General features: G+C 43.5%; 2 protein-coding genes across 4 annotated transcripts; one reads left to right on the top strand and one right to left on the bottom strand.

Annotated features, from left to right (window-relative positions):
• Positions 1 to 1,607: 1,607 nt before the first annotated feature.
• On the bottom strand, positions 1,608 to 9,901 carry ehd1a (EH-domain containing 1a). 2 transcript variants are annotated; one of them, XM_077021373.1, is made up of 6 exons: positions 9,742 to 9,899; positions 9,115 to 9,652; positions 6,800 to 6,897; positions 3,538 to 3,950; positions 3,256 to 3,420; positions 1,608 to 3,009 (listed from the first exon to the last, which is right to left on the bottom strand). In XM_077021373.1, the coding sequence occupies exons 2-6, from the start codon at positions 9,510 to 9,512 to the stop codon at positions 2,479 to 2,481; spliced, it is 1,605 nt and encodes a 534-aa protein (XP_076877488.1). In that variant the 5' UTR covers positions 9,513 to 9,652; positions 9,742 to 9,899; the 3' UTR covers positions 1,608 to 2,478. The 2 variants fall into 2 exon arrangements, with proteins under 2 accessions (XP_076877488.1, XP_076877487.1); XM_077021372.1 differs by having other exon boundaries at positions 9,115 to 9,901.
• Positions 9,902 to 12,095: 2,194 nt separating this feature from the next.
• On the top strand, positions 12,096 to 15,760 carry ubxn1 (UBX domain protein 1). 2 transcript variants are annotated; one of them, XM_077021374.1, is made up of 10 exons: positions 12,096 to 12,176; positions 12,841 to 12,912; positions 12,995 to 13,048; positions 13,302 to 13,420; positions 13,882 to 13,957; positions 14,065 to 14,256; positions 14,344 to 14,395; positions 14,570 to 14,692; positions 15,000 to 15,177; positions 15,415 to 15,760. In XM_077021374.1, exons 2-10 carry the CDS (start codon positions 12,854 to 12,856, stop codon positions 15,453 to 15,455), a joined length of 894 nt encoding a protein of 297 aa, XP_076877489.1. In that variant the 5' UTR covers positions 12,096 to 12,176; positions 12,841 to 12,853; the 3' UTR covers positions 15,456 to 15,760. The 2 variants fall into 2 exon arrangements, with proteins under 2 accessions (XP_076877489.1, XP_076877490.1); XM_077021375.1 differs by lacking the exon at positions 12,096 to 12,176 and adding an exon at positions 12,245 to 12,593.
• Positions 15,761 to 15,802: the final 42 nt, after the last annotated feature.

Here is a 15,802-nt window from a genome sequence, read left to right as displayed (position 1 = left end):
GTGTGATGTTACTCTGTAAAGAAACGAGGAGTTTAACGGCAGCCCAATCATGCTGCAAGTCTCATTTGCATTCCCTTCATCACTTGGCACATGGCTGGGAATTCTAGCACCCCACAGCAGTGTTCTAGTATCACAGTGTGTGAATCTAATAATGGCCAGGAGAATGGTGGGGTCAGTGAAGGCCTTCTTTAATAGAACATGCTATGTCAAGGTGAAAATAAGACAACTGTGTTTCATCTCAATCACCAAGAGTGCTTTGAAAGTGTGCACAGAGAGGGTGGAGGCTAGAGTCTGATATAGCATAGCATTCACATGCTACTTGTAGCATCTTAACGAAACAAATATAAGAATGGTATGGCATGGGCTAAGTGTTGGGACAGCCTTGCTGCTCAGAGTTCACCTAGCCAAATGTTCCTGCTATTCCAGCAAACTTCTCAAATGCTCTGTGGTATTTCTGTTTTGCATGGCTACTCAAATAGCCTTCAGCTCCAACTTTCCAGGCGTTGTTTTTAACTTGACTGTCTTCCAGGAGACACTGGAAGTTCATACTCTGATAGTTTATACAGTGATAGTTCATCCTCACAGAAACTGGAAATTTCCATGAAGATATAGGATGCAAAACTTGACTCTGACTGGGTAAATGACCAGAGGTGAGAGACGCTAAGCTGGGGTTGGGGTTAGACTCGTGTTTTAGCACCAGGGCAGATGCCAAATGTGGTGCTGTTGTCAACAATTTATCTGTAGTTGAGAACTGAGTACTGAATTAAAATTGGCTTTACAACTTTGGCAGGTTCAGCAGGTTTAGGTCAGTGTGACAAAAATACAGTCTTCATAGTGCCACCACCTGGCCAGTATGTAAAATATCTATATGATAGCTTGGGGGAAATGTTTTTAAAAGATAATGGAAGAGGGGGAAACGCAGTGAGACTCCAATGTGATGATGTATTGCATTTCAGGGAGAGGCCTCTTTCTAACAGGCAGTATAACAAAAACACCCCTCAAAACCCAATCTGCCCAAGCCTCAGCAGCCCAGAGAGGGTACAGTTACAGTCAGACACAGAGTTCTTCTGCGGGGTATTGTTTCAGTTGAACACAGTGTTCTTGTGCTGCCAAAGACAGAGTGCACTACAAGCACTGGGTGAGATTATCTTACATTTGCAGAGTAACATTTAAACATGCCTGCACATGAGAATCAATATCACAGACATATGGGGGGAGGGAGTTGCTTGTGTCAGTAGACATCTTAGCTACTGAAATTCTGCAAAACTGATAGAAAGCAGGCAAACGCCTGGCAGTCCGTGACAAAAGGCTCCACAGATGCTTACGTGGTCTGTGTGAAGTGGTGGACATGGCTGTGTCCTGCTGTGTTGTGTTCAAGGAATTAACATTCAGGGAGGGGTGAGTTGCTGAAGCACTGGATGCGATGACCTTAATAGTTAAAATCACATTGGTAGTATGTGCACCAGCTTTGTCTCTGGCCGCAGTATTCTGTGTGGATTCCCAATAATAGCACTTTGTGGAATACTGTAGAAAACCAGTTTTTATACAACAAAAAGTATTGCCACAATCGAGCAATCCGAAATGACTCAGGGAGGCAATTTAACATGAACTTTTCATTAACAGATATTTTTATTTTTCATTAGATTAACATCAGCGTATGAAGATTTAAAGGAGAAACTAAATCCGAACCCCTCTGAAGACACTGGAAACTCTGTAATGACTAAGAAGGTACATAAAAAAAAGAATTTTTTATGTCCAATTTCAAAAATATAAAAATACAGATTTTTAGAGAAGAATAAGTTAGGTTTACAAGAATAGGGATATATTTTAGAATAAGATGTATTAATGGTTCACATTGAGTTTTCCACAAGTTGTTCCTAAAAATGCACAGCAGCAGTTCCTCCTGCTTCTTCCTCCCCCACAATCGTTGTAGATCATCAACCACAAGTCCTTTTGTGCATTCTTGTTTTGAACAACCCTCTAAAAATGGCATTGCAGTTTCCACAAATATCCAATCCTAAGAATCTCTCTCTGGCACTGACTCAGTATTGGACTTGGTTCTTGGAGCTTAGCTTTTCAGTTCAGTCATCAGAACTCTAGAACTACCCTAGATATTCAATCAGGCATATTCCAGAGCACATACACTAACCCAGTTGGGTGCTTGATGATTAGTTAAACATATAACCAAGTCTGATTACTCTACTCAATTTGCTTTAATAAATAATCATGGAAAAAAATAGAACAGAATAGCGGTAATGAAAAATGGCAGAAAATCTGTTCCGAAAAAAAAAAAAAAACAGTACAAAACCTCACTGTTGCTTATGAGCAACTACAGTTATCTGAAAGGCTCTGAAAAAGACTGTACATTTAACAATGAAGGAGTTGATGTGATATGTGAGTAAAGTCTCGGAACAAATCTCTGGAATGGCTGGGAAGGTCGAAGTCTGAGAGGCGTAGCTGCATATCTGGAGGAACATCTCACTCATGGTTTTGTTCCCGCTTGGAGGGAGGGATCAGATGAGGAGGCAGCTTGGCGGGAAGCTCATAGCCCTCCAGCTTGACTTTGATCAGATGGTTGGCCAGGGCAAACTCTTCATCATCCAGGAAGCCATCCTTGTCGACGTCGGACAGCGTCCAGATCTTTCCCAGCACAGTGTTGGGCAGCTTGGACTTCACCATCTCCTTCTTGGCGGCTGCACCCGATACCTTGCCGTTGATGGGGGAGAGCGTGTAGAAGATCTCGTCGTAGCTGGGTTTGTCCTTGGCCACCACCCACTCAAGCTCGTCGATGCCCTCGCCGGCACCTTCACCGTAGCCGTGGCCGAACGGGCCGTTCATGGTGCCATCGAAGGCTCCGCCCTTCACCATCTGGTCGGGCATGGCCGCCTCCTCTTGCCGCACGAGTGTCATGAGGCGTGCAATGTCGTTAGCCAGCATGTCCTCCACAGCCTCCAGCAGTTTGGGCTTCATGACGGGGAACTTCGCAAAGTCTTGGCCTGCCAGGAGTTCCTGAGAAAGGGGAGAAAAAAAACTTTTTTAGCAAGAAACAAGAAACTTTAAATTTCCTCAATACTGTTGAAAGTGACAGAAAGGTCAATTCTTAGCTTAAGTAATTTTACAAACAAATAACGTTATCATTTGTCCCAGCACTGGTAAATGCTTCAGTAAGTTTTCAAAGCTGCGTTTCCATTTGAGCAGCTCCCGGTACTACATCAGCTTTTTTAGTTGTTAATCTCCAGCCTTGAAAATTCATACCTGCATCTTCTTGAGGTTGGGAAAATCGCCAGGCGAGATGTTGTGCTCTTTCTCTACTTTCTCATAGATGGCACCCAGGTTGGCGATAAGTTCTTTCTTCTTGGAGTCTTTCCCAAACATGCTGGGCATCTCTTTCTTCAGTGAGGTGATTATGTATGCATGAACCTAGGGTGAACATCAGCAACAGGCAAAGTTACATCCCATTTCCTGGGTACTGTGTCAAGACTCAAGTGGATAGAGTGACCAGTAGGTTCCAAAATCCCCTGTCGCAGATGTTCTTACCTTGGCGAGACGTGCCCTCTTGATCAGATCGTTCAGCTTTCTCAGCGCGGCATTCCGAGGAAGACTCTGAATGTCTCGAAAAAGGTCCTGTTCCTCGGCTTCAAACAGCTTCCTGTTATCTGGGATCAGGAGAGGCTGTGCCCAGAACGAGCCGATGTAGACCCGCACCACCTCGGGCGTGTTGATGATCTTCCCGAGCGACCACATGAGGGCGCCGTACACCCTCATCAGCTGCTGCGTGCTGATCTGGTCCGCTTTGTTCAGCACCACGCGCATCTTGTCCTCGTGGTTCTTCAGGGCCTTGATCACCTCGGAGAACTCGTCAGAGATGTCCAGCTTATGGGCGTCGAACAGCAGGATGATGCGGTCCACACGCTCGGCAAACCACTCCAGCACTGCAGCAAAGTCATAGCCTGCAGGAACCCAGGAAGGAAAGAGTCAACTGTGCACTACAGCAACAGTGCAGATGACGATGCTTTAAGGATAAAGGCCAAAAGCGATCTTGAATAAGCACGCTGACAAATTTCTGCTGGCTTTCAGGTTTAAGCTGGCTTTGAGCGTGAGCAAACGTCTCATACAGACGTTCAAAGCGAGCAGCAGAGATACAGAGAGAGCTGGAGAAGCAAGGCACCACGCCAGTGAATAGTTCAGAAGAGTCAAGATCACACGAGTTAAGAACATTATAGTAAATTATAATAAAGAAAACAATGCAGCCTGTGTTTCCCAGTGACAGGAAGCCACCAGGGCTGAAGGCGAAGCCATGGGGGAGAGGGGGGAGGAGACTGATGGAAGAATCATGGTTTTGATTAGGAGCGCCGTCATCTGATCTGAGAAGACTGCAGCTGGTCTTCAACGCCAAGCACACAGCCACGTAGACAAAGTGGCTCGGTTTGCTGTGAGTGTCAGCATGTGTGTGTTTGTGTTTCTCTGCGTGTGCACGAGTATGTGTGTGTGCACGCATGCATGTGTGACTGTGCACGTTGCACAAGAATACTACACTGGAAACACACCAAAAGGCTTCTTTGCACATTATGAATCACTAGAAGAAAAAGACGGAATCCTTGCATTCCAAATATAAGATTAAACATGTTCTAACCTCAAATGGCAAATGAGAAATTCTGCTTGGTGGTTCAATATACGGGTAATAAATTTGCAATTCCAACGCATGAAAATCAAGACTAGGGAGAGACAGAGGGAAAAAAAGACTAGCTTGGCAGGACAATGAGAGTCAGTCACAAATACAGAAAGAGAAAGGAGGTTTAACCCAAGAGGGGGCGTGAGAGGGTCTCGGGGAGGGCAGAGCTATACTCTTGACTCTATGAACTTTTGACATTTGAAGTACATCTCCAAATTCAACCCCAAAAGTTCCATTATAATGTGATGCATGTGAATTTGCTTTGGAGAACAAAACTGACGACACATTACACAGATTTGTCATGCATATAATATTTACCTTTATACACTATTCAGATTTTAGAGGTGTTCTTTAACTCAAGTGGATATTAAAACTCCTGCAAACTTAAACGGACATCATGCAATATCTCACTTTCTTTTACGCCATTCTAGAATATTGTCATTTTCACTATATGGTTATATAAAACTCGCTTTAGGAAGAGTGTATGTTCTATGGCAGCTAATCCACCATGTCATTGTAAGCAACCAGACAGACAACTACAGTTATAACTCAAAACGCCATGTCATCAACAGCTTGCTGATATTAGTCACAATCACAGGAAGTTGAGAGAGAGAGAGAGAGAGAGAGAGAGAGAGGGAGCGTTATGATGAATGAATAAACCAAAGTCATCCAGTCAAAGGTGAGATGCGACATGTCAGAACATCCGCACCTGACAACAAACATAAACAAAGGCCCGAGTCAGAGGGGACGACACACCCTGGACTCACTCAGCATGTACTGCACACAGCTGCCTCAGCTGCTGTCTGGTGGAGGCCTGGGGCAGCTCGGGGTGCTCTACCCCCAGCCCTACGCGTTCGCACGCACACACGCACCGCCCTAAAGGTCTTCACACAGCTCTGCAGACATTTCTCATTATTATACTCCATGACATCTGCTAGCACCTGGTAAGTCAAAGGTTCAAACAATGACAGGGTTGCCAACATTCCTGAAGTGTGTGGCAAAGAAACCTATGACCGTACAAATCAACAGTCACTTAGCAGGTGTCTACAGCATGATCAGTTGAAAATATTTAATGAATGACTTCATTAGTGCAAAACATTAGTGCAAGACAAACTGCAAATAAGGTTTTGCATCAAATTCAGAAAGAGGCATTTGTGGCTGGAGATCAGTAGAAAATAACACAAATAACCAGTGTTTGTAAAGTGCACACATTTGTTGTGTTATATTTGACTGTAGGTATATAGCGAAAGGAAGGATGTGTATGCATGAAGACCTCTCTACCTGTGCTATTATGGCAGTTCTGAGCACTGTGGGCATAAAGACCTGTCTAACTGTGCCCTGTTGCTGCAGTATATTGGGCAACTGAAACAAACACAGACCTAACTTTCACCTCTCTCATTATATTCGGGTTTCTTACATTTACAAATTGTCTCAAATAAAAATTCAGTGTTTCCAGCACTGAATCGAAGGCACCCGCTACAGTGTGATCGTGTGAACAGCAGGTTTCAGGGCTTGTGTGTTCCGCTCTGTTTTCGGCACCACTTCCTCTTTTTTTTTATTTTTTTTTTATAAAAGCACTTTACTTTTTTCTTAGCAGGTAAACATGGCAAGTGTTGCAGAGAAAAGATTGATTTGCCTTGAGTGCTCTTCACTAGCAACTGACGTTGAAGGAGAGATCAGATAAGGATCAGATAAGGCTAGAGAGGTAGACAGAGAAGCCGTGAGAGACATGAGGGAGAGGGGGGACATGAGGGAGAGTGGGGACATGAGGGAGAGTGGGGACATGAGGGAGAGTGGGGACATGAGGGAGAGTGGGGACATGAGGGAGAGTGGGGACATGAGGGAGAGTGGGGACATGAGGGAGAGGGGGGACATGAGGGAGAGTGGGGACATGAGGGAGAGTGGGGACATGAGGGAGAGGGGGGACATGAGGGAGAGTGGGGACATGAGGGAGAGCAGGGACATGAGGGAGAGTGGGGACATGAGGGAGAGTGGGGACATGAGGGAGAGTGGGGACATGAGGGAGAGGGGGGACATGAGGGAGAGTGGGGACATGAGGGAGAGCAGGGACATGAGGGAGAGTGGGGACATGAGGGAGAGTGGGGACATGAGGGAGAGTGGGCTGACCTCGACTGATCCTCTGTTTCTCTCCCGACAGGATGCCTGGAGTATCAATGATACTGATGCTCTCTAGAACAGGATTCTTCAGTTGGGCACACACAAATCTGCAGGAAAGGGGAGGCGGAGACAGAGAGAGAGAGAGAGAGAGAGACAGACAGACAGAGAGAGAGAGAGAGAGAGAGAATGTATAAAACAGGTTTGGTTAGGCTGTGAAGATTAGGCTCATATCTCATGTGACTGTATAAACACAATGACAGCTGAAGCGAATCTTCACGCATTGATAACATTTTACAGCATGACCCTGTGAAAGCGATGTGCACCATGTGGATGTACCTGGGAACAATTCACCAACAACTATTTCCTCAGGAAATTCAACCAGGAAATCACCAAAACTCAGAAAGTTCTGTGGGTATAACAAACCACATGTATGGTCCAAACAAACCACAGGTCCAATTCTGTAGATCAAATGTCATATTACTATCCTACCCAGTATGTTTTTCTCATGTTCCATTGAACAAACCAGGAAAAAACAAAACAAAAACAAAGGGAGAAACAGACAGAATAATGCCAAAAGGACTCTGGTCTTGTTACACACAGGAAGTGACCGTTACAATTCAACTTTTCGTCCTTTCACTGCCATGTTCTTGTTCTTTCTTTCTTTCTTTCTCTTCTTCATATCTCTCTGGCTCAGTCCTCTTCATGTCTGCTCTTGCTATTTCCCCCTGAGACGCCACTCATTTGGAACTAATACTTAAACCATACGTGATCTCGGCCACAAGACCCGAGTCTCCAGACATTCTTAGTGGAATCACAGTCAAGGTAATTTTCCTGCACAGGAAACAGAACTACGGCACTGAGCTCTGTGGCACGATTACTTCATTCAGAAATACCCATGTGTGGTAAAATATACAGGACAAGGTCAAATATGACGTCCAGATCTACTACTAATCCACTAGCTGGCTACCACTAATCTTCAATTACTCCAGATGAGTAATTTACAATCATGTGTTTTATACAGTCATTGTGTGTGCGTGTGAGAGTGAGAGTGCTATAATGTATGAACAGGAGGTCACAGTGTTCATTACAACGGCCCGCGAGCTCATATTTAACCATGCTTCCAACGTAAGACAAAGGTCACAGAGAGAAAGGAGAGAACAATAGGAAGATTCACCCATACAATGACTAAGCATCAATCAGAAGACAAAAAGATGAGATCCACAAAGTGCAGGCTTACTAATCTACTTCCCATTTCCGAAACGGCACCTCGTTTCATTCCGTTTTGTGAAACAGGCTGCTCTGGAGGGGCTTCCCCTGCCTCTCTGTGTTTTCCTGCTACGTACTGACAAGGTCAGGCAAAGAGAAAGTTCAGTACTTTCAAAAGGAACCAATTACTAGCTGAAGGATTGTTTTGCCTGAGAAAATACAGTTTCAGCACATCCACTTTTAAATTCTTACCAGAAATGACTATTATTTGCAGGGTCATTTCCCCCAAATGTATTTGCCCTGTCAAACCAACGGTCACTACGGATAAGACAAATTACTGGTACAATGAACAAGCAGAAGTGGTTACTTGTCATATTTGAGAGAAAGAAGTGCCATCTGAGTAAAAAAAAAATGCCAGGCTGCCTTTTTTTTGTGAAATATCAAAAACTCTTATGAGGAAATGAACACGGGAGCCTCTTGTGCTTTACGCTATTCCGTCATTGCTTCTGTGATTTTCAGTGAGGGCGCTAAAGGAACTTTTTTTCTGCCTGGTCAATATACACTTTTTAATCCAAAGCTAGAGATGACAGAGTAATCGCTATAATCCTCTTGTGTGGCAAATCCTTTTGATTAGATAAACACCTCAACATAAAATACCCGGGCAGTGCTTTACTTTGGCCACACACCTGCTGAGCATGTGTTTGGCACCAAGTAATGGGCGTTTCCCCCTGACCTACTGAGTGTGTGTGAACTAAAGGTCCACCGAGAGTGACAGTATGGGGTGAAATCACCTGGACTCATGGCTCATAGGTTCATGCACTAATGACTCAACGGAATAACACGGGTGTCTGGAAAATCTAGAAAGAGCCTCGTCAGAGAGATTAACGATCGGTGTCAACTCACTTTACTCTGGTGTCGTAAGTTAAAAAGTTAACAAGCAGGGTGGGGGGGGGAGCAAACGTTTTGAAATAACTTGCCACAAAAACACAGGAAAAGTAGTATCAGATATGAAATTATCAGATATATAAGGCGAAGTAACTTCAATAACTACTATAACTAAAACCAAAACGTAATGCATGCGGATCAGCCCGACCGTATACGACCCAAGACGTTCGTACCTGTTCAGGAACGCGTTGCCGAAGGCGTTGAGCTTTCTGAAGGGCTTTTTCGGGTCAACCACGAGGGCATTGCCCGGTATTACCCCCTCCTGGTCGCCGTGCATTACCGCTATGAAGGAGTCGGTCGTGGGCTCCGGGCCTATCCTCATTCCGGGAAAGTCCTGCTCCATTAGATGTCGGATGAACGTGGTCTTGCCAGTGGAGTACTGGCCAACCAACAGTACCATGGGTTTATTGTCGAAATCGGCGTCCTCCAGTGCCGGGGAGTGAAAGTCGTGGAAACGGTACGTGTCCTCCAGAGGGAAGAGTTTATTACGGTACAGTCGCTTGAGTCCGTCCGACACGTTTTGAAACAGTTCTGGGTCCTTCTTCCCGTTCCTTTTAGACCAGCTGAACATCGTGATCTATACGAGGGGGTTCAGTACCGACCTTTGGCGGGGGAAAGTGAGTTATTGGATCAAATATCCGCCACGACCAGGTCGATTTGTCTCGCTCTTGAAAGTTCAGGCGGTCCCACCCGTGCGCCGCCTCCCCAGATCTACGAATGAATCACCAAAAGTGAATTAGCGAGCTATCTGAATATATTCCTCTGTAAGAAACCTGTACTGTAAAACGTTAATACTCAACAGATAGTAACTGATGTGTTTTTGAGTGTGTTGTTTCCTCTTAAAACTGAAAGTCGCCTGTCACGAAACGGCAAAACCAAAAACGACATCAGCGGTCTTACTACTTTCCGGATTATCTGCTCCAGATGTACGGACGGTGTGTGTCGAAGAAAACGGAACCACTTCATTTCAAAGTAAAAGTCCCGTGGTTAATTAAGCCTAAAATGTACGTTGCACTCTGACGTGCTTCAGTCAGTTTAAAAGTGACTTACGTCTGCAAAGATGCAAACCGATTCTCAAATGAAACCGCAATTTATGTCTTTTTTAAATGTTGTGCAAATTAAACGCCTTTACTGGCGATCTCGTGCTGTCTACTTGTCTAAAGCTGCACTCTTGCGTCCACGATTGGTATTACATGTAGCCTGAACGAGAATTGCGCTGTTCTTCGGCGTTTTCTAAATCGTCTTGCAGCACAATAGTTTAACTGTTCTTATCAAATCGTAAAGTATAATAGAAAATATTCTGAAGGCTTGGCGCTTAGTTTGTAAGATAAAAAAACATCACATCTCACATCTGCGCTTACACCAATCCAAAATAAACAAGGACATACACACCCAGATTTTAATTTCTAATTCTAATTTCATAATTTCTAAAGTAGCTTGGGTATCACTAGTATAGAAATGTGTTCATGAACTCATTCATTATGTCTTTTCAGCAACTGCCTGGGAAATGTAATTTAACAAGTGAGCATTATTTAGATAATCACAGCTCAGAGACTTCATTAATAAAAGATGGGCCTCCCATTCTTAGCATCAGTGCCAACTGTGGCGTAGAAAAAAATTATGATAAAGTCCCATGCATAATTTCTCTCCTTTTTAAAAAAATAAGATTTTATATTCAGTGTCTGAAGTCTGAAGATGGTCTTAAACAATCCTGGAGAAAAGAATTGCTAATTGTGATACCAGAGGAGGTGGGGACAGATCTGAGATCTAGCTAGCAAAATGAAAAAAGTGTGTAATCAAGCTCCAGCTGTTCATCTAAGAACAATGTACCATTTGCACATTACACCCTTATAACCAGTTATAATAAGTTAGATTTAACCCAACATGCAAACCATACTACATGATCTAGACGAAGACCCTGTCTCACCTCTTCTGGGAATGCCACGTTAAAAACTGACAAATATTACAAAATATTATAGTGCATTCAGACCCATGCACCACAAAAGAATATCGTAATATCTTGTGACGAGCATGCTCCTCTCATCAGAGGAATCATTGCTACATAACTAAACCTGGCTATCTTATGTGTTAATAAATTGGAATGCTTGAAGATATGTTTACTGTGAGTTACACTGCTGCAGAGCAGTGAGCACTCCTTTTTTAAAAGGACAAATTCATATCAAGTACATCTATTAGAATATGTTTCTGTGTTCGAATTTAGCTGTTGTTACTGTTTGGTTTTGTTGAAAACCCAGACTCTAAAAGATCAATATAACACTTCTAAAAAGCATAAAGTAATGATACTTTGTAATGTAATACAACTGTGCACTGTGTCTGCATTGCCCTAATGCATATATTTCAAAATCTGGCACAAACTGCATAATACCACGACACAGCCAATTTTATTATGTGATGTTAGCTTGCATTTAGAGCACATTAGAGAATGGCAGTTAACTCCAGGTTGCAGTTCAAAGTGACCCTCTGCAGGTAACAGTTTTTCCACTGGCACAGACAGATCTTCCACATGGAGTAATTTGTAATATTCAGTGAGTACAATTGATGACAATGATTTCTGCATTTGTCAGTAATTGTTCACATAGTAAAGATGATTTCAGTCACCTGATAATTATGTAGACTACAGAGATATTTAATCTATTTTTAATAGTATTTAAATGCATTATTTGTCATTTTCAGTGGCAGCTAATGTCTTAAATAAAGGCAGTGTGATTGGAGAGAGAGAGAGAGAATGAAAGAATGCAAAAACACATTTTATCTTTCACAACCAGCAAGAGAATGAAAGAGAACCCAGGTTCCTTATTGCGTATTTGCAGTACAGTGGAGGGTAGAGTAATACACTCCTGCTGAATAAAAACCAAACCCTCCCATGGACCTATTGCATTACTGCACCCGCTTGCACGTCTATCTTTGGGCCTAGGTGTAATACGCAGAACCAGTCCAATTTATTGATTGGTTAATTGATTAATCGATTTATCATAAATAATTAATACTTACAATACTTACATTCAGAGTCAGATTGTCCAATCCTATGAGTAACAAACAACAAACGTTATTTAAATGTCTCGCATAGATAATCTACTATTGTCTAAATGACCTTTTCAGCACTGATCTAAAATACCAAGAAATTTTAAGCGAAATCACTTTGCTTTTTGCTCTGCGAATGTCCCTGCAGTGGTTGCCGTACTTGTGTGTGGACGTGAAACTGCCGATTCGATATGTAAGTGGCTATTACGCTAGCGATATCATTAAAATCTTTCACAAAACATTTGCAGACACATTGTGCAATTGTTCAGTTTTTGTGTTGCGCTTCAGACGGAGTTCGCGTGTAAAATTCCTTCATTTTAACAAGTGAAACTAGTTTGCAAGTGGACCTTTGCTAGCTAGCTAGCTGTCAGTCTCAGAACCTTGACACCGCATAATTTAGCCCGCCGGCTAGCGACAGCGCCGCGGGGGTTTCATCTACTTGGACGGTCGCTTAAAGTCTTAAAGTCCTGATAACGAGAGGACGAAAGAACGAAAAAGAGGACAAAACCCGCCGCGTTGCAGTAGAGAGTCTCTCTTTACTGCCTCGTCAGCTAAGCTAACGTGCTAACAGCTAAGCTAACCTGCTAGCAAGTCAACAATGACACGTTGTGTATGTAGCTAGCTATATGTTAATTATTGAGTCTCCCTGCTACATAAAATGTGCAGTTTTTTTTTACTTGTGTACTTAATAAACGTTAAAATAAGTTACCCGGCTACATATGTACATCATTAGCAGATGGCTGGCTGTCCTTAACAGTTGCAGTAGGTGTAGTAGGTGCAGTGTGTGGCCGCCCAAGTTCACACACACACACTTAAGCTCCAGCAAACATTAATGTTGTGTGCTGCACTTTCAACAGTGTTTGCAGCACCATGGCGGACTGCACGACGTTAGAAAGTCTCATGGAGATGGGCTTCGGCCGGAACAGAGCGTAGGTGACTTTCTTATGAATGAGAGAATTTGACATAAAGGCCACCCACTATAGCACTCAATTACCTTTGTTATTCCCAAAGGGAGAAGGCTGTGGCACATACTGGCAACCAGGGTATTGAGAGAGCTATGGACTGGTGAGTACCAGGGGCATAGGTTTTATTTGTCTATTTCTGTTTGCTTTGTTTCTGGTGGAGGGGGTGGATACTGCTTACACCACCCAACCTAATACATTATGAGTAGTGTGAACAGGAATTGTTTGCGGGACAATTTGGATCCCTCTGACCCCCCCCCCCCTCCCCCTCCCTTCAAAACTTCACTTTCAGATGAATCGACAGATGTTCTACTGCTGGGATCTCTGCTGACCAGCTTTTGCTTTGTCACCCACAGGCTTATGGAACACGAGAACGATCCAGACATAGATGAGCCTTATGTCCCACCAACAGGGTTTGCTCTAGGCTCATCAGAACCACAAAGCTCATCTGAATCCGTTTCAGAACCCGCTGAATGTATGACCGTCTTTCCATTTCAGAACATTACGTTCAATGGTTGTTATGGACCTCGTGTCAGTTTAGCAGTGTCATTTAACAGTGATTTGTTTGGTTTGCCTTGGTTTACATGTCAAACACCTATATCTAAAAACATAGCTAAAAGCTAAAGCATATGAAAGAAGAAAAGTAGGTGCCTAATCTAGGGTGACCGTTCAACTTGATAAATGTGGCCTGTTGGAATTTATAAAGTGTGCAGGATTTGGCTTGGCTTTCATGTTGACATTTGCCTTCTACAGTTGCAATGCAATATTTGTCTGTTTGCACAGTGCTCAAACCATTCTCTATAAGTGACACCTTCTTCCATGCCACTCTATGGTCACCCTAGTTAATCTCGTCTGAACCAGAATCATCCAGTCACCAACAATTTAATTACAACAAATGTTTACTTTTGATTTATTTTCACATTGAATAAATACCAGCTGCTGAAGAGGTGTTGGATCAGGAAGATCCCAAACACCCAATGACAGAAGAGGAAAAAAAGGAACAAATTAAGAGGTTGGTTTCAAAGCTGGAATAGAGAACATCCTGAAATGATTACGAAGAACGGGGCTAGATCTGAAAAGAACCGATTTGCCACTGAATGCTTTCGCTGTTGCTTCCAGACTCGAGGAATTGATGAGGGTGAAGCAGGAGGAGAGGAGAGAGAGGGAGCGGCAGGAGGAGGTGGACAGGGAGAAGCAGAGGAGAAAACAAGGCCAGGAGCTCCAGCAGATCCGGCAGAAGCTGCAGGATGATGAGATGAAGAAGCTGGCTGACCAGCGCAGGAAAGAGAAAATGGAGGACCGAATGGCCAAGTAAACCAAGCACTGGACAATGAACGTCTCTTAAAAAAACGTATTGTATAAGATCTGCTGTTGTTTTCATCTGTGGATCTTTTCTAGGCAACGTGTTAAAGACAAAATTGCACGTGATAGAGAGGAGAGAGCTCGCAAGGTATTGTCTAATCAACTCTGGTTGAAATTCTTTTTAATTGTGCTCCTAAAATGGAGTAGGTAATTTACCCGTGTGTTGTCATAAAGTACACTGGATTTGAAACATCTTGTCTTACCCTTCCCCGATGTTAATTAAACCAGAAACTAGCTAATTGTATGTCTCGCATTTTTCCAGTTTGGAGGGGGCTCATCAGGTACAACTTTGTCATCCCCTACTTCTGATGCCAGCCCCCAGACTCCACCTGAGAACCAGGGTCCCCCCCCAGCCAAGAAGGACTACGACGAATGTCGGATACAGGTAACACTCCATTATTTTCTTTTTTGCGTCTAAAATTGTGGTAGAATAGTGGGCAAAGTGCAGTCACTGTCTACAAGTTTGTCAGGGCTTTTCATTAGGGCTGTTCATTAGAATGCCATGTAAAATGTGCCTATAGTGTCCTATCGGTTTTTTTCAGTGTATAACAATTATCCCATTATTCATACCAGGAACAAAAAGATGGTAGCACTGTTATCGTCACCACCCAGGAAAACTGTACACCATGTAATGGGACTTGTCGAGTGTTGAAACACCCATGCAGCATCTTGCCTCCCACGTCCTCCTCTAGGTCCGCCTCCTGGATGGCTCTGCGCTGACAGCAGTCTTTAAAGCCCAGGAGTCTCTGGCAGCAGTGAGAGTGTATGTACAGATGAATAGCTCAGATGGCCAGGACTTTACACTTCTCTCCCCCTACCCCCGCCGCGTCTACACAGACCTCGACATGGAGAAACCTCTACGGGAGCTGGGTAAAATGAATTCAGAGACCATTTGTACCCTCGTTGGTATATTTGTATAGTTTAACAGCCTGGGTTTCCAGACAATATTACCTGGGGAAAAGATGCCTCTAAACGGCAGGCGGAATATTACACTGACCTTACCCTCGCTGTCATTTAAGATGATCATAACACTATAGTGAGACTGGGAGTCCTGCTCAGTCAGGGGCAGCAGGCATTTTGCTGACGGGCATGTTTTCTTTTACTCAGGTCTGGTGCCTTCTGCTGTGCTTGTTGTTACAAAGAAGTAAAGGAAGAACAGCCTTACCAGGGTTATTCCACGCTTCCTCGCAAGGAAAATAAGAGACAAAACAATCACTGGACTGAATCTGATTTTCTACACTAAAACCATCAGTTGAGCAGTACTGAATGAGTACCATAGACATTTAAAACATTAACCATGCCAATGTCAGGAGTCAAGTGAGTACGCAAAACTGATGCCCACCACAGTTCTCATTCTTTTAATTATTCTGATGTTTTTTTATGTTTTGAATAAACTGTTATTTGACCTTTTGTCCTCAGTTGGTAGAAATAAAGCAGCACTCCAGCCCGTTTAGTCCCAGCCCCACTCGCTTTCATAAAAACAGCTTGGTGGACA

Source organism: Brachyhypopomus gauderio, chromosome 11 (assembly GCF_052324685.1).
Source record: "Brachyhypopomus gauderio isolate BG-103 chromosome 11, BGAUD_0.2, whole genome shotgun sequence".
Lineage (NCBI taxonomy): Eukaryota > Metazoa > Chordata > Actinopteri > Gymnotiformes > Hypopomidae > Brachyhypopomus > Brachyhypopomus gauderio.
The sequence above is the reverse complement of the archived record's forward strand: the minus strand, read 5'-3'. Positions and strand labels throughout refer to the sequence as shown.